This window comes from Rutilus rutilus, assembly GCF_951802725.1.
Source record: "Rutilus rutilus genome assembly, chromosome: 4".
Classification (NCBI taxonomy): domain Eukaryota; kingdom Metazoa; phylum Chordata; class Actinopteri; order Cypriniformes; family Leuciscidae; genus Rutilus; species Rutilus rutilus.
The window spans coordinates 33117144-33144404 of NC_140212.1; the positions used below are offsets into that span (position 1 = coordinate 33117144).

The 27261-nt window shown below is 38.1% G+C and overlaps 1 protein-coding gene across 1 annotated transcript; it reads right to left on the reverse strand.

The window, feature by feature from the left end:
- Positions 1-7436: 7436 nt before the first annotated feature.
- Positions 7437-12429, reverse strand: LOC311289696 (protein translocase subunit SecA-like). Its single transcript, XM_084407920.1, has 2 exons — positions 12376-12429; positions 7437-11536 (listed from the first exon to the last, which is right to left on the reverse strand). The coding sequence occupies exon 2, from the start codon at positions 11480-11482 to the stop codon at positions 8129-8131; it is 3354 nt and encodes a 1117-aa protein (XP_084264046.1). The 5' UTR covers positions 11483-11536; positions 12376-12429; the 3' UTR covers positions 7437-8128.
- Positions 12430-27261: the final 14832 nt, after the last annotated feature.

Consider the following 27261-nt stretch of genomic DNA (forward strand, 5'->3'; position numbering starts at 1 on the left):
TTTTATTTATAATGTATTTAAACAAACATTTTTAATCAGTTTTATTATATAATGCATATTATTGAAATTAAATTATTTTAATGAATTTTACTCATTATAATGTATTGAAATGAACTTATTTTCAATAAACCAGATATTAATGTTAATAAATAACATGCATTAATTATATGCACTAGTATGAATTGTATTTATTACAATAATGGATGTGTTTATAGATAGATAGATAGATCCTCTTTGTGGATTTGACATTTTATTTAGTAAGTTTAGGCAGTTTTGATTCATATGCTGTTGAATGTTTGATGATCGGGTTAGCTTACATGTGTAAGCAATGCTTCTATCACTTGTTCCTGCGTCATCTTTGCTTGTTAGATGTGTAATACTGTATAACAATGAATTGTCGGAAAAACGTTGTCCCCAATGTCTGGGAAGTGTTGTGTCATAAATGATGGAAAATATTGTCAATTTCAGGGATGGGTAAGTTTACATGGCAACGATATACTTAAAATGAAGAAGTTTTTCCTTTTAATTTTCCACGTACAGACGAAACTATTGTCAAATTCCCATTCACACGGATCCCCGAAAGCGACAAAAAATGCTGTATTCTGCGATGAAAGACTATGGACTGACCATGTAATACGCATGTGCATGATGTCATCGTAAAACCTTGGACAAGTAAAACCTTGAAGAATATTTATTTAAAAAAGCTCATTTTATTTCAGAATAAAAAATGCTGTTACAGATTAAAAATGCTGTTATAATTTCACCATTTATTTTGCATTTGTGTGGAGTGGTGGTGGGGGGTTGTTGTTCGGCATTGTAATTGTGTTAAAATCGAATCACTTTATATCTGTGTGCAGTCTGCATTGTGACTGACTGTCTGCGTGTATGCATGCAAGTGTTTTCTTCAGTGGGAATATTTTATAGTCTCATGCCTTCATTTGTATGCATGTTTGTTCTGGGTTGTTCAATGTATTGGCTAAAGACCGATTATTGGCCGATACATCGGTGCATCTCTAAAGTATATTAATCCAGAATGGCAGCACAGTTGAAAGGTTTGTTAGGAGTAGGTGTGTCACCATTCTGTTTTCATTTGTCATGTGTTTCCTTGTTTTGACTCCCGCCACTTGTCTCCATAGTTACCGTCATTATTAGTTTACATTTACATTTGATCATTTAGCAGACTCTTTTATCCAAAGCGACTTATAAATGATGAGAGCAATAGAAGCAATTAAACTAACAATAGGACAACAATATGCAAGTGCTGTGACTCTTCCCAGTTTAGTCTAACAAAGAACTCAGACATTAAAAAAAAAAAAAAAAAAAAAAAAATTATTATTAATGGATCAGGTGTTGCAGAAAAAGATGCATCTTCAGCCGTTTCTTGAAAATGGCTAAAGACTCAGCAGCTCGGGTTGAGAGGGCTACAGCTGAGAAAATGGAATGCTAATGGTCGACAAAGTCCTCTCTCCTGAATAACTGCCAGTTCCTGGTGAAACCTTCAGTAAGTGTGATAGGTAGCTCTGTCTACGTCTGCACTATTGCCCTCACACTCACTGTGCTGTAGAGGGTGACAGAAAAGAAAGTGAGATGCAAACGGCAATGAAGTTCAAATTTACCCACCTGTCATGTGCATCACCACATTCTGACTAAAATAAACATGGTGAAAAGACACACACACACACACACACACACACACACACACACACACACACACACACATATGGATGATTTGTTATCTGACTGATTTGCACATTTCCATTTCTCCTTGGTTACCACACAGCAAGTGAACAATACACAGTGTTCAAAGAAGATACACATCAGTGAGTGACCAGTCCCTCCATTTAAAGACAAAGAGTACTCCTGTGTATTATTTTATAAAATCATGCAGGACAATAACATAAGAATCTCTGAAGAAGAAAACTACTATACTGGTTTCTTTTTCATCATATTTAGTCATGCCAGTCAAACACTGTACAACACAAATAACCAGTTGGTGAAAGTAAATGCCACCACACCTGAAACACAAAGAAACCTGTATGAACAACGAAACAACTGTACCAACACTGTAATTTTTTTGGTAGTTTCCAACACTACTGCAATTGAAATAATGAATAAATATTAGGATTGGATATCTAGTACTGTTTTGTAATACATTTCACAATAAACAAGTAGTTTATATACATGCAAAACATCAATGCAGGTTCAGTAGGTTTCATGTGTGAAAAGTCTTTTTATTTGTGATTTTTGTAAATTGAAACAGCGTTAAATTCTGAATTGCATTCTACTGTTTATTCATTTTGAGGAATACTGAATGTTTTCATGCCAGTGAGATGAGTAAATGCATGTTCACATTTAGTCTAGAACTAAAATAACCATCATGTTTACACAGCGCACACAACACCTTGCTTTATTTCTCTCAACATGGGGACAGGAGAGCTGTAATAAATGTGAAAAAGTAACTAGCGTTAGTTATTTGAAAAAGTAATCTGATTACCCCCAACACTGCTCGTTAGGCACTTTATTTCCACTTTTCAAAAAAATTCTTAATTTCTATTGTGATTACACTTTCCGATGTGATGGGAAAAGGAAGAATTTGACAAAAGACGGATTTGAACCAAGGTCAATCGCGTCACAAGCCAGGTCTGCAAGCCTTACTCACTACTGTCTATGCCATTGAAAGCGTTGAATCACAAGTGTCTTTTTTTAAATTCGAGTGGCTCAACCACCATCAATTACCTAGCAGCCTATGAAGGAGTGAAACAACTCTCAGATTTCATCAAAAATATCTTAATTTGTGTTCCGAAGAGAAGTCTTACGGGGTTGGAACAATATGAGGGTGACGGAATTTTTTAAAGATTTTTGTAATTATTGACAGAATTTTCATTTTTGGGTGAACTAAGCCTTTAAAGGTGAACTAAGTAACTTTTTTATCTTAACCGAACAGCTTCGGAGTCATTGGAATGGTTATATGACTGTTTTTGGGTTGAATGGTGGTCGTCTCGCACCCCTCGAGCGCCTGTGAGACGAAAAACCACCCTTGCAAACTTTGGGCTGGCGGGCCCAAATCGCGTGATATCAGGTCTCGCGATGTAACAAATTGCTTTACGACACTGCACACATACACTATCTAAACATTTATATGCTAGCCTTCTGTGTATCATACATACCTCAGTGGACATGGCTCCGTGCGTTCGCCGGCTTCTTTGAAAACAAATGCTCAGGACCAGCGGGAGAAGATGGGAGGGGGGCGAGTCGCCAACGAGTTTTGACGACAGTGTTGTCAAATATCTATTCCGAAGCTGTAGGGGAGCTCTATAGAGAAACCCGCGAGAAAACAGCGAAGAAATCGGCAAAGTTGCATAGTTCTGCTTTAAGCAGGTCACAGTTTTAATGCAATATGAGGAGGAAGATCTTTCTGATTATGAAAGGCATAATCTTGCAAAAGGCATGAAAACGTAATATTTTGTAAAAACTGAATAGAGTTTCTTGAATTTTCAAAAAAAATTTGAGTGACTTAGAGCACAGAAGAACTCGATCAGATTTATAAAGGCTTATTAAGGAAAGTTTGTCAAATAAAGGAATAGTTCACATAAAGCTGCATTTCAGCCACCCCTTCTCCAAAGGTCACAAAGCCCACTGAGCATCAGCCAAATCAGACAATAACAGTGGAGTTATAAAGAACTGTTTATCTATACACTTGTGCTCACTTTCAGGTAATGCTGCACCTATAAAGATTTACAACTATAACGTGTTTTTTTAGTATATAATGCCCACAGGTGCAAATGTGAAGTATGTTTGCTGACTTTGTGTTAAGTCATTTAGTCTATTTATAACAACATTTTAACTGAACATTATGTATGTTCATGGCTGTCTTTAGTTGTTTTTCCAAATGAAGTTTTCTGCTAGGACATTTCTTTCACTTTCAGTTGTGTTGGAAAATACCGAAAATCCAAATGGTGTTGGTATAACAGATCACTTGTGTAAACATGTTTCTTTGTCTTTCAGGTGTGGTGTGGATGCCATGAAAACCATGCTGGTTTCTTATCCTTATTCTGTTATCAGCCAGCATGGATTTTATAAAATAATACAGGAGTACCAGGGTCTAGGGCTGGGTGGTAAATCGAGTTTGTATAATGTTTTTTTTTTTTTTTACAACATGGAATGAGGCAATACCATTTAAATCTGTATACATTAGTTTCGTACAAACACATATGAAAAATAGTAGAAGATTCAGAGTGAGCTGCTGCAGGGAAAGTGCATAATCCAGTTTTTCCTAAACATGAGACATGCTTTATATATTAAAGGCTTCATAATAACTCAAGAGTAATTGACAGGGCTTAACTATATGTATTAAAGCAACACTATAGATAATTTTTTTACCTTAAAAGAATGTTTCCAAAACCGTTTTAGTGGTTCATCAAGTCGTAACAGGGTGAACGGCACTTGAGCATTCGCTTTGCAGCCCTATATCTGCTATAACCGCACTATGCAAGTTTGCCAGATCGGGTAGCGTTTTTGAGGTTCGAATGAGACATAAGAAACTACAATTTGACTTGCTTTACGGCAAGCGTTACAGTAGTCATTATTTAGTTTTTCTTCATTTCTGATTTCGCAATACATCATACTTTCATAAAATCATACAACATACTCTACCTTATATGTGGTTCATTCCAAAGCCAGTGCTAGATAAACAGCGAGCGTGCGTGCGACAGTAGGCTACGGTAGGCTAAATTATTTACGACAGTGGTAATGGACAATTCCGCTTCAAACCTGTAGGGCGACCAAAGAGGAAAAGTTATTTGCTGTTGCTTTAATATCTTGACAGATACTTGTGCAGTTTAATGCATTTGTGATGTGGTGTTTTTTTCAGTCCAAATAGACAAATTGAGACAATACCTCAGTATATTCCAATTAAGCCAAAAAACTGTTTTGCCATATCACCTTGCCTTATATTGGTCCACCCTGGATAGATACTGTATGCAACTATTCAAGAAATCTTAGTTACTGACTGATGCTTTTCCTCACAGGACAATAGTACACTTGCTGTGTGGTAATTGTTGTTTTGTGGGACACACCAAGTAGATTTACTTAATGTTTTCTCTTGAGATATTACAATTAATGAATTATCCAGCATAATGTGCCTTTCTCTCTCTCTCTCTCTCTCTCTCTCTCTCTCTCTCTCTCTCTCTCTCTCTCCTGTTGTAGTCTTCTGTTAACAGATTTTTTTACTGTTGTAAACTGTGTTTTTTAGTAGCTTCGGTTAAAAGCATAATCTAAATTGATAAATGTAGTTGTCAATATTGATTTCCTCCCCACCCCCAAATATTTAGATATATTTTTAAATTATTACACATAAAATCACAAAGTATAAAACATTCAGTTTTGATCATCACAATAATACAGAATGTGTTCAGTTCAAACAGGTTTTCTTTGTTTGGGTAATTTGCTGCTGTGTTTAGTTTCTCTTTCACTTATATGTATGAACAATATGTAAAGTTTGGGGAATAAAGGGATAACAACCAGGAGAATTAAAAAAATATTTATACTGTAGGCCTAAGTGTTTTAGAACTAAGGTGTATTTATTCTACTATTATGCTATAGCAGTTTTATATTTGGGAACAATTTAGTGAGAACATACACTGCATACCTTTTTGTAATCACAGCTCTTCCTCTCGTTTCAACCAGATGATCCCACAGTAGCTGCACGGGTCTCAAGCTGTCTGGCGGACATCTCCACATGGATGAAGGAACATCACCTGCAGCTCAACCTGGCAAAGACTGAGCTTCTCATCCTCCCTGCCAATCCGTCTATACAACACGACTTCACCATCCAGCTAGAGTCATCATCAATCACCCCATCAAGGTCGGTCAGAAATCTCGGAGTAACGCTTGATGACCAGCTGTCCTTCACAGATCACATTTCAAAGACAGCTCGATCATGCAGGTTTGCACTGCACAACATCAGGAAGATCAGGCCTTTCCTAACTGAGCATGCAACACAACTTCTGGTCCAGGCCCTGGTCATTTCTAGGCTTGACTACTGTAATGCTCTTTTGGCCGGACTTCCAGCATGTGCAACAAAACCTCTACAGATGATCCAAAATGCTGCAGCTCGTCTTGTCTTCAACGAGCCCAAGAGGGCCCACGTCACTCCTCTGTTCATCTCTCTGCACTGGCTACCTCTCGCTGCTCGCATCAAATTCAAGGCATTGACGCTTGCTTACAGATCTATCACAGGCTCAGCTCCCTACTATTTTCACTCACTCCTACGAGTCTACATCCCTACCAGACGCCTACGATCGATCAACGAGCGACGTCTCGTGGTTCCATCACAGAGAGCCACAAAATCACTTTCCAGAACATTCTCATTCACAGCTCCATGCTGGTGGAACGCTCTCCCCGGCCTCATCCGGAATGCAGAATCACTGGCAACATTCAAAAAACAGCTGAAAACCCATCTCTTCCGTGAGCACTTAACCTCATAAAAAAAAAAAAAAAAAAAAAAATCCTTTGAAACATCACTTATCAGACTTATGCTACTCTGAATAATGCCTGAACTTTGTATTCTGAGCACTTCTTGCGTTGTTGTTGTTTTTGCCTCTTCATGATGACTCGCTTTATTTAGTCCTAATTTGTAAGTCGCTTTGGATAAAAGCGTCTGCTAAATGACTAAATGTAAATGTAAATGTAAATGTAATATCTATGCATTTATACAGTTTTTTGGGGGGGCTTACATGTTTCAAGGCAAGTAAAGCTAAAACTATTGCAATTTTTTTTTTTTAATACTGGGAAATATATCTTGTTCCATGTAGTTACAGGTAACTACATGGAACAAGAGGGAAACAAGGACCACTTTAATTTACGGCCCGCAATGTCACACTTACCCTGTAACTACATAAAAACAAGAGGGTAACAAGCACCACTACATGAAACAAGAGTATCTTTACCCAATATTTAAGTAAAAGTTGCAATAGTTTTAGTTTTCGGTGCACTTTTGTTAAAAAGATTACTTTATAAGTACATAGATATCTACCCTGTAATTTTTAAAAAGCCATTATTACAAAAAGGTACGCAGTGTATGTTCTTGCTAAATTGCTCCCAAATGTAAGATTGTTGTATCATAATAGTAGAATAAGTACACCTTAGTTCTATAATACTTACAGTATAAATAATTGTTTTATTCTCCTGGTTGTTACCCCTTTATTCCCCGAACTTTACATATTGTTTCCTTATACTTACATGTAAGTACTTCCTAGGTACACTATAATTACCGAAAGTTACACTGTAAATTTGCTTTAATTACGCAGTACTTTCCAAGGCTGTAATCTAAAGTGTTACCAAACTTTTATTTAACCAGTGTTAAATTCTTGGAAATCATGCAACATATTTTTGTTACTGGTTTTATGCAGTGCAATGCTGTTTCATCATATAGGTCAATCTTAGAAGGTTTATTTGTTTAATTTGACACCCAAATATCAGAATTTGCCATGTACGTATCAAACATGCCCTAAATTGTTCTGACGTGTTGTATTATATATGCATTCAGCATTCAGAAATGGGAAAATCAAGAACAAATGATGAGCAGAAAATAATCTTGATCATCTTAAATGGTTCACACAATAATTAAAATTCTGTTATCCTGTAATCTTCTGTGCACCAAAAAATCATGCAGGTTTTAAATTACATGAGGGAGAATAAAAGGTATTTTAATTTGTGGGGGAACAGCCCCCTTAATAATATTTCCTCTAATACACATATAGATTAAATACATTAACTTACATGTACTTAAAGCATGCATGTTGCAGATTATCAGCCATAAAGGTTATATACATAAATATACAGCAACATTTCTTTAAAAAAAAAATGGTACAGTATGATCTTTATAAATATGTACTGTATATTTTGGCAACCATCTTTCATCATTTGTAATTCTAATTTTCAGAAGGACATTTCAATTAATAAACAAGTGTCAGCATGAAGAATTAATGAACATGTTAAATCATTAGATTAGCAGTTATTAGCACATAAAATTAAATTAGAATCAAAGTGCATCACATCCGTAATGTGTATAAATGTAATGTAAATTTGACCCCAAAGAGCTGTCAGTAGTTGAGAGATGTGACACATTTCAGAACCGTTTTAACACCTTTGACAAAAGGCCGCTGAGAGAAAACATAGTGTCCAAAGAGAAAACGGTGTCAAGACCCAGTGACTTGATGTGCATTAATTCCATTAGCAGCTCTCTCAGAACTATTGGAGAACTGAAAATAAAGTCTTCTACAAGAAAGATTGTAAGTTTTTCTGTCAAGCTCACATTTCCTCCTCTTCTTTCAGCACTCTTCAACTTCATTACAGCATTTTGAATGTTCATCTTCAGTAGGTCTACTGTTACACACTTTATTTGAAACTGTTTTCTGAGCAAAGAATCACTTTCTGTTATTAGCTCTTGTCTTGATAGTTGCACAAATGTAAAAATCCTTGTCAGATGTAACTTGTATGAATCTATTGCATTGTCAGCCTTTTCTAGATCAGCCAGTGCTTGTGTAATATAGCCAGTGTCTTTCTTCATAATAGTGGCCAGTGCTCGATTATAGAGAGGAACAATCTCCCCGCATGCACCGTCCTCCAAAGCTTTGGTGTACATCTCAATGCTTTCTGCAAGGCGTCCCTTCTCACGGAGATTGTTTCCAGACCTGATGTAATAGTAGACCATGGTGGATGGTGACCGTTTACTCAAAATTTCCATCTTTGCACTCAACAAGTCCACCTCCAGCTGTTCCTTCAGTGTCTCAATGGATGTGTCCTTACTGGAGTGAATCAGGAGCCACAAACCCCAACACTCATGAAGACAGGACACAATTACCTCACGCTGGTCAGACAAAACATCATCTTTATAAATTTTGTCCAACACGCCAAGGTAAACAGAAAAAAGCTCTTCCTCTTTTGTGATTTTTGGAATGTCTTTTTCAAGAAACCCAGAGAGTCTGATGTTCACCAGAATGTTCCTGGCTTCTTTTGCCTTTTTCAAATTACTGTCTTGTGGTGGAAATGATTTCATGGTTAAAAGGTCTTTCAAAGCAGAGACCATTGCCTCATAATTACGAAAGCTGTGATTTGTCAGGTAGTGATTAACAGTTTCCTCAAATGCACTCTCTGTAAAAACACATGACATCAGTATAGATGTAAGACGTTTTAGATGGCTGAGTAAGCTGGTGACAGATGCGTTTAGGCTCATCACTAGTTTAACAGAGTCAGAGAAATGACTGGTGCACATGATGAGTTGAGCGGATCCTGGACTCCCTTGACGAGCCGTTCGTCCGAAGGCTTGATGTTCAACACGGATGTTCAGAGGTAAGAAGGTTTGGACCACAAACAGACCTCCTGCCTCATTTACATTTTCACAGACCTTTAGGTCTGTACCTCGACCCGCTAGATTAGTTGCAATGATGACATCTCCGGCTTGGACTGTTGAGTCTATTATTGTAGAGTTGTTCATGTTGTTATTCACATAGAGTTTTAGTTTGTCTTTTGAGATGGTGTCTGTAAGGGTCTCGTGTAACGTTTCTGCATGTTTGATTGTTTCACAGATGATGAGAGCTGCTCGTGGACCTCGATAGACTGTGGAAGTCACTTGTTTCCGAACAACTTTACAGACGGTCTCGATCCACTCTTTTTCTTCACGTATCACCATGCCTTCCAGCTCATAAAGTTTCCTTTGTCGAAATGAGGGAATCTTACAGGTGTCAATGCCACCGTAGAGCTTCTTCAGCATGTCAAGCTCTGTTTGGTCCCCCAAAGTTCCTGTGATCCCATAAATCTGGTTTGTGTATTTTTTGAACAATCCTACATTTGACATGAAGTTTGTGATTAGACTCATGTTGGACAGTTTAGTTTGGTGTTTCATCTCCAGAAACTGCTGAAGTCCTTCTCCCCATCTCATGTTGTTCTGCACAACACCAGTGAATTTATAATCTACTGGAACGACTCCATCTCCATGAAGGATGTATTCGTGGCCCAGAGTCATTTTGGTTGCTTGCAGAGCATTTTCAATCCAGGTTTGTACCTTGGCATTGATGAGCTCTTCAAGACCCGGAATATGACATTCGTTTTGTTCCTTTGTTGATTCAGATACTTTGATTTTACCCAATGACTGAACTAGTGAGTCCTCGTCATAGTACACTAAACGACATTTTCCATTTCCAAGGAGAAGAACGGATATTTCATGTTTCTTATTTGTTCTTGTGGGACTAATTTCATTCAGTTTCTGTAAATTCCCATCAGGTTCTTCCTGGTAAAGTATGAAGAAATACTCTGGGAAGTTTCCCATAAATGTGGTTAAAAATGCTTCTGTTTGGTTAACACTTGCGTTATCTAGTTGTTTTGCAGCATCTAAAGTATTCTGCACAATACTGAGTTGATCAGTGTTTTTATTTTCATTCATGATTTCAGACAGAACCTGAGAGAAGAGCCGAGGGGGCCCTAAAATCTCACCAGTCTCTAAACGTTTCAGCTGGTTGATGATCAACCAAATTTCGGCTAGTATTGCATTCAACGGTTCCATGAGAGGAATATTACTATTCAAGTAGACCACTTCAAGACATTTGTCCAACATTAGTGAGTCCACCTCATCCACTATAACACAATTAAACCCTCTCTCCTTTAGTCTCACATCTTTTCTATGGAAGCGCTGTCTCAGAAAATCACCTGCAAAACTGTCAGCTGTTCCATAGACCACCTGGCATTCATAGCACTTCTTCAGCTCTTTGTCTTTTGATTTATTAGTGTTGACATCGACAGTGATACCTAGTTCCTTATAAAACGCAGACCATTCTTCAGCATCTCTTTCAGCAAGTACAGGAGAACTGGAGATGATATCAGGTTTTTTTTTTCTCTTTAGGACCTGATATGCAGCAAACATTGCTACGATGCACGACTTTCCTTCTCCTGTTAAAACCTGAACGAGCCGACTTGATTCAGAAAGAACGAGAATGCACCAGCTCACCATCTGAGTGCATCGAGGTGTTATATTCTTCACGCTCTTCTTTTGCACTGCTTTGCAGAGCTTGAACAAATCTTGCTTTATTCCTTGTAGATGTGGTGCTGTAGAAACTGATAGACAATCTGACACAGAGGACACAATATCGGTCACTTGTGCCATAATTTCTTCATCAATACTTCCTTGTTTACGTATTTCCTCCACAACATCTTTCAGTTCTTTCTCACCAGTACTTTTGACTATGTCATTAATTTTGGTCTCAACATGATCTACAATCTTATCATTTAGTGTCAAATCTAACACACTTATTTTGTGAATCTGTACTTGATGAAGGATTTTCATTATCCATGTGTTAAAATCTTCATTCCTGGCTTTAAATTGCTCCACAAGGGCTTTAAACAATTTAACAACATCATCTTTTTCCCATTGTCCGTCCTTCAACAGGGAAATCAGTTGTGCTGATAACAGTTTTCCTGATGCCTCCATTTTCAAAACTCTGTAAATTCAGTCTTGATATTTTTCACGGTGCAGCATTACTGTCTATTTAAAAAATGCACAAAAAAGTAAAATAAACTTTTGCTAAACTAAATTACATAAACAAAACTATATATACATTTATATGTATGTATGTATGTATGTACACACACTGTATATTAAGGGTGTGATGAGATTTCATGCCACGAGATTAAAATGTGATTTGATTTCTCATCGAGGTGAAAAGCTGTCTCACGATATTGCCATGACGGAGTGTGAGGGTGGAGTTGGGATAGAATATGCCACCGCTACGTTTACGTCACGCTTCCACTGTGGTTTGGCTTTTTATAGAAATAAAACCATTTAATTCAGTTGGATAATGGTCGCTACAATTCCATCTAGCTTATCCAACACGAGCTGCTGAGTCGTACCTAGTGCAGCAGGAATCAGAAATCACTAATCACGTGACGAGATGACTGACAAGACCATGGCAGAGGATTCATTGCACAACAGCCGAAAGTAAAGCGCACACGTATTCAAACGCTATTTCAATATCCTGCATTTGAAAAGCGGCTCCATGTTGCATGCAAAGCAACTAGTTGTAACCATCTCTGAGCTGTTGTATCATGCTTGAAGAAAATTTGGTCTCTAGTTGCAATTGAGGATTTCTTTAAAAATACTGTGTAAAAATCTTGTCTCGTTTTCGTGAACTCGATCTCGTGTCTTGTCAATAGCTATCTTGTCACACCCATACTGTGTGTGTGTGTGTATGTGTATATGTATATAAATATATATGTATGCACAAAGACTATTCTACATGAAGTGTAATGTTGTTTAGAAGTGTATTCACAAAGTATTTTATTCAGAATGTCTCCTTTAAGAGAGCATGTATTTATAATACTTACATTCATTGAGATCATTTTGTTGAGATGTTGTCACAGCAAACCTCTTCTTGAGTCATTTGTGAAAAGTCAAGGGAGGTGCATTATATCTGGATAAGAAGGCGGTGTCTTTTATGCTCTGGAATTGCCAAGATTATTATTTGTTTTTGGTGTGTCACATGATTGGAAGGAACATTAGGAACACGAGCTTTTGGTAAGAACCGAAACTACAATTGTTTCCTTGTTCACACAGGTGCTCCTTTACCGACTTGTTATTTTTGGTTTAGAATGTTTGACTGGCATGACTATGCTGGTTTCTTTTGTTTTTCAGACATTCTTCTCTTATCATCCTGCATGCTTTTATAAAACAATAAGGTTGGTCTATACCAAGAGAAACAGGTCACTGACAGTGTGTTATTTACACTTGTTGTGTGGTAAGTTATAATACATTAAAATAGAGGAAGTATTTTTAAACATTTTTCATCTAAGCCAACGTTACTTTTAAAAATTCAACTGATACATCAGAACATAATGAAATGAAGAAACTAGGATAATTATTATTTTTTTTTATCTAACTATAGAGGCTTATTATTTACTGCTTTATTTAACTTACATATTTTGCTATGGTTATCACCATGCCAATCTCTGCCATCTAGGGAGAAACTCACTGAAGAAAATCCTAATCCTAATACTGTTGTAACTCACAAAATGTCTCAGGTTACGTAAGTACGCTGCGTCATAACATTGACTCACGCCTCTGCATGAGCCGGTGTCAGAATCACATGTCAAAACACCTATTTTCAGTTGCGTGACATAGCACAAGAAGTTTTCAGTGTTCTAGACATATGATCTGTCATTGTCCAATCAGATTCGTTAGATTCAAGTCACGCGAGTCGCGGGCGCGACCATTTGAAACGTGACTTGAATCTGACGAATCTGATTGGCCGCGACTCCCGAGTCCCGCCTCTCTGGGCGAATTCATTGACGTGGAAAATCGCCCAAGCATTCTCCCATTGACTCTCATGTTAAAACTATTTTTTTCGGAAAATGAGCCTTCAATGAATTTTCAATGAGGATTTGGGACTCGCACTTACGCGCTTGCGTCATACGTAACTGAGCAAAGAGAGCGAGGGGGATATCTTCGATCAAGTCACTTGCTACTTTCAAAATGGCTGCTAGTGTGTGCAATTCCGTTGCGTCTCTGAAAGAAGTTCCTTTTAGTCGACGATCCAATTCAGACAAATTGGCATTAAAACAATCAGGACCTCCAAGACCAAAATTAATTATTAAACAAATTTCTATAAAGGCTGGAAAGTCCTACACCCGAGGATTTTCAACTAATTGGTATGTGAAAAAAAGCTGGCTAGCAGGTTGTGAAGAAGCTAACACAGTCTTCTGCTACCCCTGCCTACTCTTCCACCCTGACACCGTGACGACAGACAGCACTGCTTGGGTTTCGACTGGTGTGACAGATATGCACCATCTGGCTGAGAAAATCAAGAAGCATGAGATGTCAAAGATCCACATGGATAGCTGCTTGAGATTTGCGACTGTTGGGAGGGTGAACATTGCCACTCAACTGAATGAGGGATACAGGTTGGCTGTTCGTCGCCACAACGATGAGGTGAGCAAGAACCGACACATCCTCAACCGGCTCATCCAGTGTGTGAAGTTTTGCGCAGTGTTCGAGTTGGCTTTGCGAGGCAAGGATGAGACGGAGGGCTCCACAAACCCAGGTATTTTTCTTGGATTGGTGGACTTCGTGGCAGAGTTAGATGAAGTTTTTGATGAGCACCTGAAAAATGCCACGGTGTTCAAGGGCACATCCAAGACGGTGCAGAACGAGCTTTTAGAATGTATGCTAGTGGTTGTGCGGGAAAGGATTGTGGAGGAGGTCAAGTCAGCTAGCTATCTGGCCATCCAAGCTGACGAAACTACGGACGTCTCCACGCAGACACAGCTGGTTCTTGTGCTTAGATACATTGATGACAACCATGCAGTGCAGGAACGTTTTTTTGAGTTTATTCCCATCTCGGATTCAACGTCAGTTTCAATTGCCAGTGTACTTTTGGAGAGACTGAACCAACTTTTGGCCGACGACAACAACAAAATGAAACTCGTTGCACAAGCTTACGATGGTGCCAGTGTGATGAGGGGAGAGAAGGCTGGTGTGCAGCAAAAGGTGCGTGAACATTTTAAGAATGCCCATTATGTGCACTGCTATGCACATCAGCTTAATTTGATCATGCAGCAAGCTACCTCCCACATCAAAAAAGTTAACGTTTTCTTTTCCGATCTGAGCGGTATTGTGTCTTTCTTTTCCCGGTCACCGAAACGGTGCAGCGTTCTGGACAAGATTGTTTCACGAAGACTGCCCAGAGCTTCATCTACAAGGTGGAATTTTAACAGCAGGATCGTCAACACTGTGTACGAGAACTGAGATGACCTCATTGAATGTTTTGAAGCCATCAAGACGGGTTCACATGGTCCATTTGACCAGCTCAGCGTGAGAGAGGCATCTGGCTACGTGAGGATGCTACAGGACGAAGATTTTATTTTTTTTCTGTGGTTTTTTTTTGTACATTCTGTACCAGAAGCTCCAGAAGAAGGACATTGATGCAGTCTTCATCAAAAGGGCCCTCGAGAGCTTCACAAGCAGTGTGCAGACCATTAGGTAAGATAACATATTATTCGATCCTTCTCAAAGCAGAGCTTTGTTGTGAGAACAGAACAGATGCATGAAAGGAGACTGTATTTGTGTTCTTTTTTATAATATATGTTCTTTTTTTATAATATATTGCCAGTGGTGTAATCTAGCTTGCTTTACTCTGTGCTGGACATCCTGGTTAGGTGAGGCACAATGGATAGCTTAAAAAACAGTGTTTAACAATAACATTATGCATCCCTGCCCATTTTAACCCTCTGATGGTCTTCAAAAAAAGTGACACTCATGGTTTATGTCTATTTTGAGTCCAATGATAAATAAATATTTATTTATTTATTTATAGAAATTTAAAAAATATCATAAATCCTCCAAAAACTGTACACATGTTGAGTAAAAACATTAATAAACAGTAAAATTATATTTCTAAAAAAAAAATATATATATAGATTTTTCTGTTACAAAATTAAATGTTATTGTCTGGGGTCCAATAGACTTCAAAGACCACAAGTGTCACTATTTTTGCCACGCCTACATAAAAACAGATAACATTCCATTTTAATTTTTTTTTTGTAGATCTAGAAAGTGTTGAGAGCCGTAGGAAGTTTAATACCATTTGGAAAAAGAGGAAAAAAAATGTAACTAAGCAAAAGTCATTTGGGGTCCAATGGACCCCGAAGACCATCAGTGGGTATACTGACATCTTTGTATTGGATAAAGTGTGAACATGTGCATCACGTAGACTACAGTACTGTACACAGCCTAACAAACACATTATTGGTTTGTTTGCATTCAGAGACTCTGACCAGCTGCAAGAGCCATCAGGAACCGACAGACCAAGGACGGCTTTGACAGAAGAGGCGAAGCAGAAGCTGTCTGAAGAGGTCTGCGACACCATCCTGGCTCACACCAAAGCGAGGTTCTCTTTCACTGGCCACCTTGTGAGTGCTACCTTAGTACAGGGAGATATATTCGAAAGGTACTGCCATTCATTTCCTGCTGAGGCTCTGAATGCCACTGTGAAGGCATATCCCACGCTGAACAAGGCAAAGTTCAAGACAGAACTGTCTCTGATCTATGAGAGCACTTGCACTGTACCAGGTTATCATGAGCTACAACCTCCAGGAGGCATTCTCTGAGACTGTGAGTTTGTTGAACATTCTTATAACTACTCCCATGACAACAGCTGAAGCTGAGAGATGTTTCTCAACTTTGAAAAGAATTAAGACATTCCTGCGAAATTCAATGGGCCGGGAACGTCTGAATGCACTGGCCATGCTCTCCATGGAGAGGGAACTATTCCTCAAAATGCATGATTTCAATGAGAAAGTCATTGACCGCTTTGCTGCACTGAAAGAGAGACGAGCAACATTTCAGTACAAGTAATGTAGTCTGTCTATCTCTCTCTCTCTCTCTTTCTATCTGTCCCCCACCCCCGCTTCCCGTGAGGATGGACACTGGGTTACAGCGGCCCTCACAACTCTTGGTGTGCGTAGGTCAACCGTTACAGTAAAGGCGTGTCCGCGTCCGAGGATCCGACATGGGTCCGCTCTGGATCCGCTGTTTGACAGTAGATTTTATGGCGCCGCCCGGAGGCGGAGCTGATCCTCTGGGCGGCACCAAAACGAATGTGACAGTCACGCGGGTTTGGTGTCTCCTGCTGTGTGGGTAGACATTTAAAACAGTGGTTCTCAACTCCAGTCCTCGTGACCCACTGCTCTGCACATTTTGTATGTCTCTCTTATCTGACACACTCAATTCAGTTCATGGAGTCTCTTCTAATGAGCTGATGATCTGGTTCAGGTGTGTTAAATAAGGGAGACATACAAAATGTGCAGAGCAGTGGGTCACGAGGACTGGAGTTGAGAAACACTGATTTAAAATACATCAATAACTGATATCATAGTTTAACACAGATAAAATCAGAGTTAAGGCTTGCTTTACTGGTTGCTCGCCGAGTGTGCTCGTTGTACCACGGCGTTGGACTATTTTCTTTAATCTTCTTTAAGCGCAACGGAGCAACTCTGTCTAAAGTGCTGGAAAAGAGAGAGTTAAAAGTTTCTGTCGCAATATCGAGTTCTTCTAAGCTATCCGGGATGCTGAGATGATGAAACTGATTAGGAAGATTATTGATAAAGCAATCTTTAGTGGCAGAAGTGATAGATCTAATATATTTGTAACACGAAGTCGGCTTTGCAGCCTCGGCTAAATGAAGTTTACACGAGACTAGATAATGATCTGAGATGTCGTCGCTCTGCTGCAGAATTTCAACGGCATCAACATCTATTCCATGTGATAATATTAGATCTAGAGTATGATTACGACAATGAGTGGGTCCTGACACGTGTTGTTCAGAATGTCTTTAAATGCCAATCCCAATGCATCTTTTTCGTTATCTACATGTATATTAAAATCACCAACAATTAGGACTTTATCTGCAGCCAGTACTAACTCTGATAGAAAATCAGCAAATTCTTTGATAAAGTCTGTATGGTGCCCTGGTGGCCTGTATACAGTAGCCAGCACAAATGTTAAACGTGATTTATCATTTACTCTAGATAGTGTTACATTTAGCAACAACACTTCAAAAGAATTATATTTAAAACAAAACTTCTCAGTAATTCTGAAGATGTTACTATAAATTACAGCGACACCTCCCCCTTTGCCTTTGAGACGAGGTTCATGTTTATAACAGTAATCTTGCGGGGTGGACTCGTTTAAAGTAATATAATTGTCTGGTTTTAGCCAGGTTTCTGTCAAACACAGCACATCTAGGTTATAGTCTGTAATCATATCATTAACAATAAGTGCTTCTGGAGTAAGGGATCGAATATTCAGCAACCCGAGCTTTATCATTTGTTCATCCGTATTATAGCTGTTTTTTAATTTGTTGAACATCAATTACATTTTTACCCTTGAATGGGTTTAGGAGTTTTTTGTATGTCCTATTTCGGGGAACAGACACAGTCTCTATATGATGCTGTCTAGGTGAAAGATTATCTATGTGATGGGATTTATCTGACCTAGGTGACGCGAGGCCGCTAGCAGACAGTCGGTTTAGCCAGTCTGTCTGCTTCCTGACCTGAGCCCCAGACTGTGGAAATGGAAGAAAGAAGTACAGATAAAACAGCCTTCATCACAAACCAGGGGCTATTCCAATTCCGCTCCATGCCATCTGGGCTCAGGAATGCCGCAGCCACCTTCCAGAGGCTGATGGAGAAGGTCCTAGCAGAATTGAGAGGGAAACTTTGCTTTGTATACATTGATGACATTATAATCTATTCACGATTATTAAACAAACACGTACAACACCTGAACACCATTCTGCAAAGACTCAACCAGGCATCTCTTAACCTAAACATGAAGAAGTGTCACCCCTTTAAAAAACAGTTAAAGTTCCTTGGACACATCGTCTCAGAGAAAGCAGTGGAGGTCGATCCTGAAAAGACCCAGGCTGTTGCCGACTATACTCCTCCCAAAGACCTTAAAACCCTCCAACGCTTCTTGGGATTAGCAGGATGGTACCACATGTTCATTCCCCATTTTGCAGACATCACTGCTCCTCTAAATCACCTGAAAAAAAGAAAGGAGTAAAATGGGACTGGACTCCTGAGTGCCAAACCAGCCTTGAGAACATCAAACAAATATTGCAAGACCCACCTGTATTGATGCAGCCTGACCTCAATCAACCTTTCAGGTACATACAGATGCCAGTGATGTGGGCTTAGGAGCTATTATCACCCAGCAAACTCCTGAGGGTGAAAGAGTAAAAGCTTATGCGTCACAAACATTACGAGGACCCGAGGTAAACTATTCAACGTCTGAAAAATGTCTGGCTTTGGTCTGGGTGGTGGAAAAATGGAGGCATTGTCTTGAAGGGAGGCATTTACTGTGATCATACTGCTTTAAAGACAATGGAAACAACAAAGCAGAGTGCGTTCACTGCAAGATGAAAATTACTTTAAGAGCAGGTTCCACCACAAACCTGCATAGACATATGAGAACTGTCCATCCTACAGTGCAGTTAGAGGAGAGAGGGCAAGCTAGCACACCATCTACAGATCCTGGTGTGTCTCATCCCAAAAAAACAGCAACTGCAGCAGCATCTACTGTCTTCCCCACACATGCAGGTATAACCTCTCCTACTGCAGCTCAAAGCAAAATAAGCCAGTTTATACCCAAAGTGATGACCCCATCCAAACAGCACAGCATTGATGAAGAGCTGGCTAAAATGATAGCTACTGATTTCCAACCCTTTTCCATTGTGGAGGACAGAGGTTTTAAAAGTTTTGTCAAAACTTTAAATCCCACATACACTCTACCCAGTAGAAAAACATTGTCCCAAACAACAATACCTAAACTATATGACACAGACCGGGCATTATGGCAAGTAAGGGTGAAACAAGCTCCATCAGTTTGCCTGACAAATGACTGCTGGACCTCCAGAACAACCTGCTCTTTCATGGCTGTCACTTGCCGTTTCATTGAAAATTACAAGATGACATCTTGCCTTTTGGACTGCTTTGAGTTCACAGACAGACACACTGCAGAAAACCTGGCAGAGGAGCTAGTAAGAGTGGCAAAAGAGTGGCAAGTAGAGGACAAAGTGGTGTGCTGTGTGAGTGACAATGCAGCAAACATCACCAAAGCCATAAAAATTCTTAAGTGGACCCACCACCCATGTCTGGCACATACACTAAACCTCATGATTAGAGATGCCCTAAAGGTGGTCAAACCAACCGTGGATAAGGTGAAGGCTGTTGTGGAGTTTTTCCACAAAAGCACAGTTGCAACACAGAGGCTAAAGTCCACACAGTGCCAGATGGGGATGCCTGAACTGAGGCCCAAACAAGAGTGTGCCACCAGGTGGAACTCAACATTTTATATGTTGAAACGAATTCTTGAAACAAAAGATGCCATCATCTCCACCCTGGCCCTCATCAACGCACCAGTTGATGCTCTATGTCAAGAGGAATGGGAGCTGGTGAAAGAGGTCTGCACCGTCCTGCAACCATTTGAGGAGGTGACTGTGGAGATAAGTGCAGACAGGTACCTTGAACCATTTTTTTTTCACTACTACCATTCAGTCACTATTATAAATTGCAGAAACAATACAGTATAATGTGCCACATATAATATGCCACATACTTTAAAAAAAGCTTAATTTTAAAAGTTGCTGTTTTCTCTCCCTCATCTATGTCTCGGCCTCAAAAATGCTCCTGCTATGCAAAGGTTTGCAGCGTGAGACAGCCCAACAGACTGTAACCATGCAGAAAGTGAAAGAATTGGTTGCAGCTCTTTGTTCAGCCATGGACCGGAAATTTCTGCGTATGGAGTACAACACTGTCCTCTCAGAAACCACATTATTGGATCCTAGGTTTAAAAAACTTGCATTCAATGACAACAGAGCTGTTGATGAGGCACTTCAGAGAATTAGTGCAGCAGCAGCAAAATGCACCCCTAGCAGCCAGCCAGCTCCGCCATTAGAAGGCCAAGTGTATGAGGAACCACAAACCTCTGTTGTTTGGAGGCTTTTTGATGAAAGAGCTACAGGAGATGCTACAAGAAGAAATCCTACAGCTGATGCTATAATGGAGGTGAGGTCTTATCTTGAGGAGCCCATCATCCAACGAGCAGAAGACCCACTGAGCTGGTGGCAGGCCAAGGCCTCAGTCTTTCCACGCCTGGTGAAGGTGATGGAGGGGAGACTGTGTATTGTGGCTTCTTCTGTCTTCTCAAAAAAACAGGGCAGATAATCACAGAAAGAAGAAATAGGATCAGTCCATCAAAGCTGAGGCATCTGTTTTTTTTTTTTAATGCCAATCTTCACTGAGGACATTAATACTGTTTGCTTGAGTTTGGTTCTAGTTCTGTTCTGTGGATTCATTTGCTGTTTTGTTGTTAATTTGTGCAATAAAATGTTTGATTAAAATGTAAAACAAAAGAATGGTTTTGTAACAAAATAAATGCATAAAAACACTGCACATGAAAGGGTTTTCAACACACAAACCATTAATTTTTGCAAAGTTATCGTAAAATAAAAATCCTAAATTAAGAGCCTTTCAGGAGTCGAAAGAGCCGGCTCTTCTTTGGGAGCTGAGCCAAAAGAGCCGGCTCTCTGAAAAGAGCCGAACTTCCCATCACTAATAAGGAACAACAGGGCAATATCTGCCACGTCAACAGACTCATGCAAACTTTACACATATAAACTTTTCTTTTAGGCCTTTACACATATAAACTTTTTTTAGGTCTTTACACATATAAACCTTTTTTAGGCCTTTACACATATAAACTTGTTTTAGGACCTTTACACATTTAACTTTTTTTTTAGGGTCTTTACACATATAAACTTTTTTTAGGGCCTTTACACATATAAACTTTTTTTAGGGCCTTTACACATATAAACTTTCTTTAGGCCTTTACACATATACACTTTTTTTTAGGCCTTTACACATATAAACTTTTAATCATAGCCTAGGCCAATTACATATTGTAATGCAAAAATATAGAGAGCTCTTTAGGCAAGAGCGACGGTTTGAAACTTTGAGACTTTGAAAATACATGCTCGCTTGGCACAGATGTTGCCATTATGGCCAAGTATTTTTTTGTAAGTGTCTGTAAGTTTTGTCCCTGTTCTTGCCAAAAGTCCAATGCTGAAGACATTCTGCTAACATTTGGCTGTGAGAGGTACAATTTCACTTCAGTGAAGGTATCCACGTTGGTGTTTATTTGCTGTTTTACCAGAGAAAGAGAGAGAGAGAATATAGTGGTGCCTTTTCTCTGTGGAACATAATTAAAAAACACTCTGTTTACATGGACAACAATACTCCAATATTAACCTGATTAGCCTAAATCAATACCCTGATTAAGAAACTACCATGTAAACAGTGATTTCTAATTACCTTAATTTGGCTAAAGTCATAATTGAAGTAAACGCAAATTGAATTAAGAGGTGGAGTATTCCTATTTTAGTTGCATTATCGGACTGCATTACAGACATGTACACACCTTAATCTAACTATTAACGTTGTTAATATGACGACGAAGTGACTCGTACTTTGCTTTGGGGCAATTAACTGCACTTGAAGCTTTAGTAAAATTTGAAAATGAAACAGCCTAAACTGTTTATAGTACCATAACGAAGACAAACTGTATGTTGATAATTCTGAAAGGAACGTTGGACTGCATGGCATGGAGACGTAATGACGCGTGCCATTAATCGATCTGTAACATGTAAAACGGGAACATGAACGGAATAATCTAAAAGCAAGTCATGTAAACACCTTAATCAGAATATTGTCTTATTCAGCGATTCAGCGTCAGTCTCCATACTGAAAAATCTTGCCTATTAATCCCTGAATTCAGGTAGGAGAAAAAGAAAAACACATTCTAATTTTCTCATTTATTAACAGTAGGGGTGTGTGACGAGACACTTAGCTCACGAGACACGAGATTGGGTTCACAAGAACGAGAGAAGCTTTTTGCTGTATTTTTAAGAAATCCTCAATGATAAAATTAATGACTGGAAAAATATTCTGCAGGTACATTTTGAAATGTTATAACTAATCATCTTGTAATGAATTTCATTTCAGTTCTACTCTCTGAGTATGAATTATCAAATGAAAGACAATATTCAAGCACTGTAAAAAGTTTTGCCACAAACTCAACTGACTGGCTTCTCTCCTGTATGATTTCACACGAGTCGCTTCAGACCTTACTTTACATGAAAACTGTGCTTCCAGAACTTCTGATTGAGACTGCACATGTTTGACCTCCTAAAATTAACTCCTTTCCACAAATTGAACATAGAAATAAAAATTCACTTTTATTCCATTTTTTCTCAGTCTTATTAAATGCAAACAATAAGTGCAACCATAATCAAAGTACTCTCTCAATATTCAAAGTGCAAACAGAGACCAGAGCTAAGAGGTGGTTATTCCTACACAGCCCAGCCTAAGACAGCTTTGATATCAGCAGCTCGTGCTGGATGAGCAGGGCATACGTTTAAAATAATTGAAGCGACCATTATAAAACTGAATTAGGTTTTCAATTCTATAAAAAAAGTCGGTAACACTTTAGAATAATGGTCTGTAGTTAACAAGTAGATATGCAGGAAGTAATAGGTAGTACTGCATTAACACCGAACTTAATACTATTAACTAATATGGAAGCAATATTAACTAAGCAGTAAGTAATAGCTAATTTAGTACAAAGGTAGTTCCTTGGTAGGTATTTGATTATTACTAAAGAAATATATCCTCATTGAGAACTACTTGTGAACTAAGAAAGAATAACCAATTAATTACAAATTTAATTTAATTTAATTTAATTTAAATTCTTAACATGGTCATAACATTTCAGAAGCTTGTGCCTCAAATGGGTTCTTTGTGGAAACCAGTTTATGAATATTATATTCCCCCAAATACATTAGTTACAGGTTGAGATTGTGACTACTACTCTTGCCAAAAGATTGACGTATGTTTATTTCAAACTTAAACATAGAATAATACTAATAATGATAATTTGTTTAAAATTTTAAATAATTAGGAAGTGATGCTGACACTCATGATTGGATTAGTTCACTATTATGAGCTCTATTGAGTGTCAGTTCAATATGTCTCAGACTCCAAAAACCTACCTTTATGTTACAGTAGCCGCCTGAGGAGGACTTCTCTTTAGGATATGAATATAAACATTGATGTTCTCTTGTCAAAACATGCTAACTAATCACTAATTACTCAAGTGTTACCTTGTCATCCCGCAGGAACTACTAGTGATGTGACCCATTATTTTAAAGTGAAAAACACTTTATAACACTTAGTGTTTTTAAACACTTCACTATTATACTACTAGTGAATCACTAGTAGTTCCTGTGGGATGACAAGGTAACGCTTGAGTAATTAGTGAGGAGTTGTAATTAGTGAGGAGTTAGCATGTTTTTCACTTTAAAATAATGGGCCACATCACTAGTAGTTCCTGCGGGATGACAAGGTAACGCCTGAGTAATTAGTGAGGAGTTAGCATGTTTTTCACAAGTAATACAAGTTATTTAATTTTATATTTGACACATACTGTACAGGCATATATTTCTGTGAGGCACTAGTAATATTCTAACAAACATTGTAATCTGGAAGATGTGGTTTTGCACTTACCGCAACATAAATGCTGCCAATTTCTTCATTAAGGATGCAAATTGTTTTTGACGAGAACATCAATGTTTATATTCATATCCTAAAGAGAAGTCCTCCTCAGGCAGCTACTGTAACATAAAGGTAGGTCTTTGGAGTCTGAGACATTTTGAACTGACACTCAGTAGAGCTCATAATAGTGAACTAATCCAATCATGAGAGTGTCAGCATCACTTCCTAATTATTTAAAATTTTAAACAAATTATCATTATTAGTATTATTCTATGTTTAAGTTTGAAATAAACAGAGAACATACGTCCATCTTTTGGCAAGAGTAGTAGTCACAATCTCAACCTGTAACTAATGTATTTGGGGGAATATAATATTCATAAACTGGTTTCCACAAAGAACCCATTTGAGGCACAAGCTTCTGAAATGTTATGACCATGTTAAGAGTAAAAAAAAACACCACAATTGATCACTTTTTAGATATGTTACTTTTGTGATTAGTAATTAATTGGTTATTCTTTCTTAGTTCACAAGTAGTTCTCAATGAGGATATATTTCTTTAGAAATAATAAAGTAACTACCAAGGAACTACCTTTGTACTAAATTAGATATTACTTACTGCTTAGTTAATATTGCTTCCATATTAGTTAATAGTATTAAGTTCGGTGTTAATGCAGTACTACCTATTACTTCCTGCATAGCTACTTGTTAACTATAGACCATTATTCTAAAGTGTTACCAAAAAGTCTTATTAATAAAAGAAGAAAAAAAGGCAGTGCTGCAGTGCACACCGTAATGTAATGTAAACGTAGCAGTGGCATATTCTATGCTAATTTCACGCTTCGTCATGGTGATGTTGCGGGACAGCTTTTCACTTGAAGAGAAATCTTGCCACATCTTAATATCGCAAGATCTCATTACACACCCCTAATTAACAGTTTTTCCAAGAATCTGATGACAAAATCTAACCTTCAAATCAAAATCAGACCACACACAACTAGCCCCAGTTTGTTGTATGTGCAGTGAAACAGAAGTCGTTGCCTCCGGTTAACATTCTGCATTAAGCTGGCTGGCCTCGGATGTCAACGCTCGAACAGCGTTGTCTGCATTCGTATCCTTGCCGAATGCTACTTTTTTAAATCGAGGATCCAGCAACATGGACACTGCAAGAAATCTAAAGTTGTACATTTGGCAAATTAAACAACTTTGGTTATAAATTGATTAATTTTAGTATATATCTCAGTATACAACTAATCTATACAAACCTAGTTGATTCATAGTCGCCACACCTTTTGGTCAGGTGCTTGTTTAAAGAGCTAGCTAGCCTCTGACCAACAGACTCTGGAGCATAAGTGTTTGCCATACTTGTAGTCAGCTTCTGCAAGTTGCACACCAAGACAATTAACTTAGAGGATGTGACGTGGCTTTCAGCAGACATTTCCTCTGTCACCTCCAGGAATGGTCTCAGGACCTATATGTTTCCTCAAACATCTCAGACATTAATGCATTGGTTAAAAAGGTCTTTGACAAAGGCGTCATGCAAATCCATCTCATATAAAGGCGTCGCATTAAACCTCATCAAATAAAAGGTTTCGCTCGATGCCTTTAAACCTCATCAAATAAAATCAAATAGAATTAAACCTCATCAAATAAAAGGTTTTGCTCGATGCCTTTAAACCTCATCAAATAAAATCAAATAGAATTAAACTTCATCAAATAAAAGGTTTCGCCTGATGCCTTTGTCAGATTTTTATAATTGTCACAAAAATCGGCCCCAAGAATATGTTATTGTATTAATATCTGAAGATACAATATTAAAAAAAAAAAAAAAAAAAAGCCTTTGCTTTTAAACAACAACAAAAACAAGATAAAAAAGTTAGTCGAGACAAAATTTAAGTTGGTTTGAGAGAGCCGGACCAGAAAGTTTGAAGTTTAAGTCAATCAGAAAAAGATAGATAGATAGATAGATAGATAGAAATAATGTATTAAAATCTAATTATTTTAATGAATTTTATTTATAATGTATTTAAACAAACATTTTTAATAAGTTTTATTATATAATGCATATTATTGAAATTAAATTATTTTAATGAATTTTACTCATTATAATGTATTGAAATGAACTTATTTTCAATAAACCAGATATTAATGTTAATAAATAACATGCATTAATTATATGCACTAGTATGAATTGTATTTATTACAATAATGGATGTGTTTATAGATAGATAGATAGATCCTCTTTGTGGATTTGACATTTTATTTAGTAAGTTTAGGCAGTTTTGATTCATATTTGTTGACTCTGACTCTCTGTGGTCATTAAAAATCCCAGGATGTCTTTCGAAAGAGTAGGGGTGTAACCCCGGCATCCTGGCCAAATTTGCCCCTTGGCCTCTGTCCATCATGGCCTCCTAATCATCCTCATATACTGATTGGCTTCATCACTGTCTCCTCTCGACCAGTAAGCTGGTGTGTGGTGGGCGTTCTGGCGCAATATGGCTGCCGTCGCATCATCCAAGTGGATGCTGCACATTGGTGGTGGTTGAGGAGATCCCCCCCCCTTCTATGTAAAGCGCTTTGAGTGCTGAGAAAAGCGCTATATAAATGTAATGAATTATTATTATTATTATTATTATTATTATATGCTGTTGAATGTTTGATGATCGGGTTAGCTTACATGTGTAAGCAATGCTTCTATCACTTGTTCCTGCGTCATCTTTGCTTGTTAGATGTGTAATACTGTATAACAATGAAAACATGGATTGTCAGAAAAACGTTGTCCCCAATGTCTGGGAAGTGTTGTGTCATAAATGATGGAAAATATTGTCAATTTCAGGGATGGGTACGTTTACATGGCAACGATATACTTAAAATGAAGAAGTTTTTCCTTTTAATTTTCCACGTACAGACGAAACTATTGTCAAAACGATTCCCATTCACACGGATCCCCGAAAGCGACAAAAAATGCTGTATTCTGCGATGAAAGACTATGGACTGAACATGTAATACGCATGTGCATGATGTCATCGTAAAACCTTGGACAAGTAAAACCTTGAAGAATATTTATTTGAAAAAGCTCATTTTATTTAAATAAAAGCAATAAAAAATGCT

Coding starts and splice junctions, on each gene's coding strand:
- LOC311289696 (XM_084407920.1), bottom strand. CDS start 11,482: ATGGAGGCATCAGGAAAACTGTTATCAGCACAACTGATTTCCCTGTTG.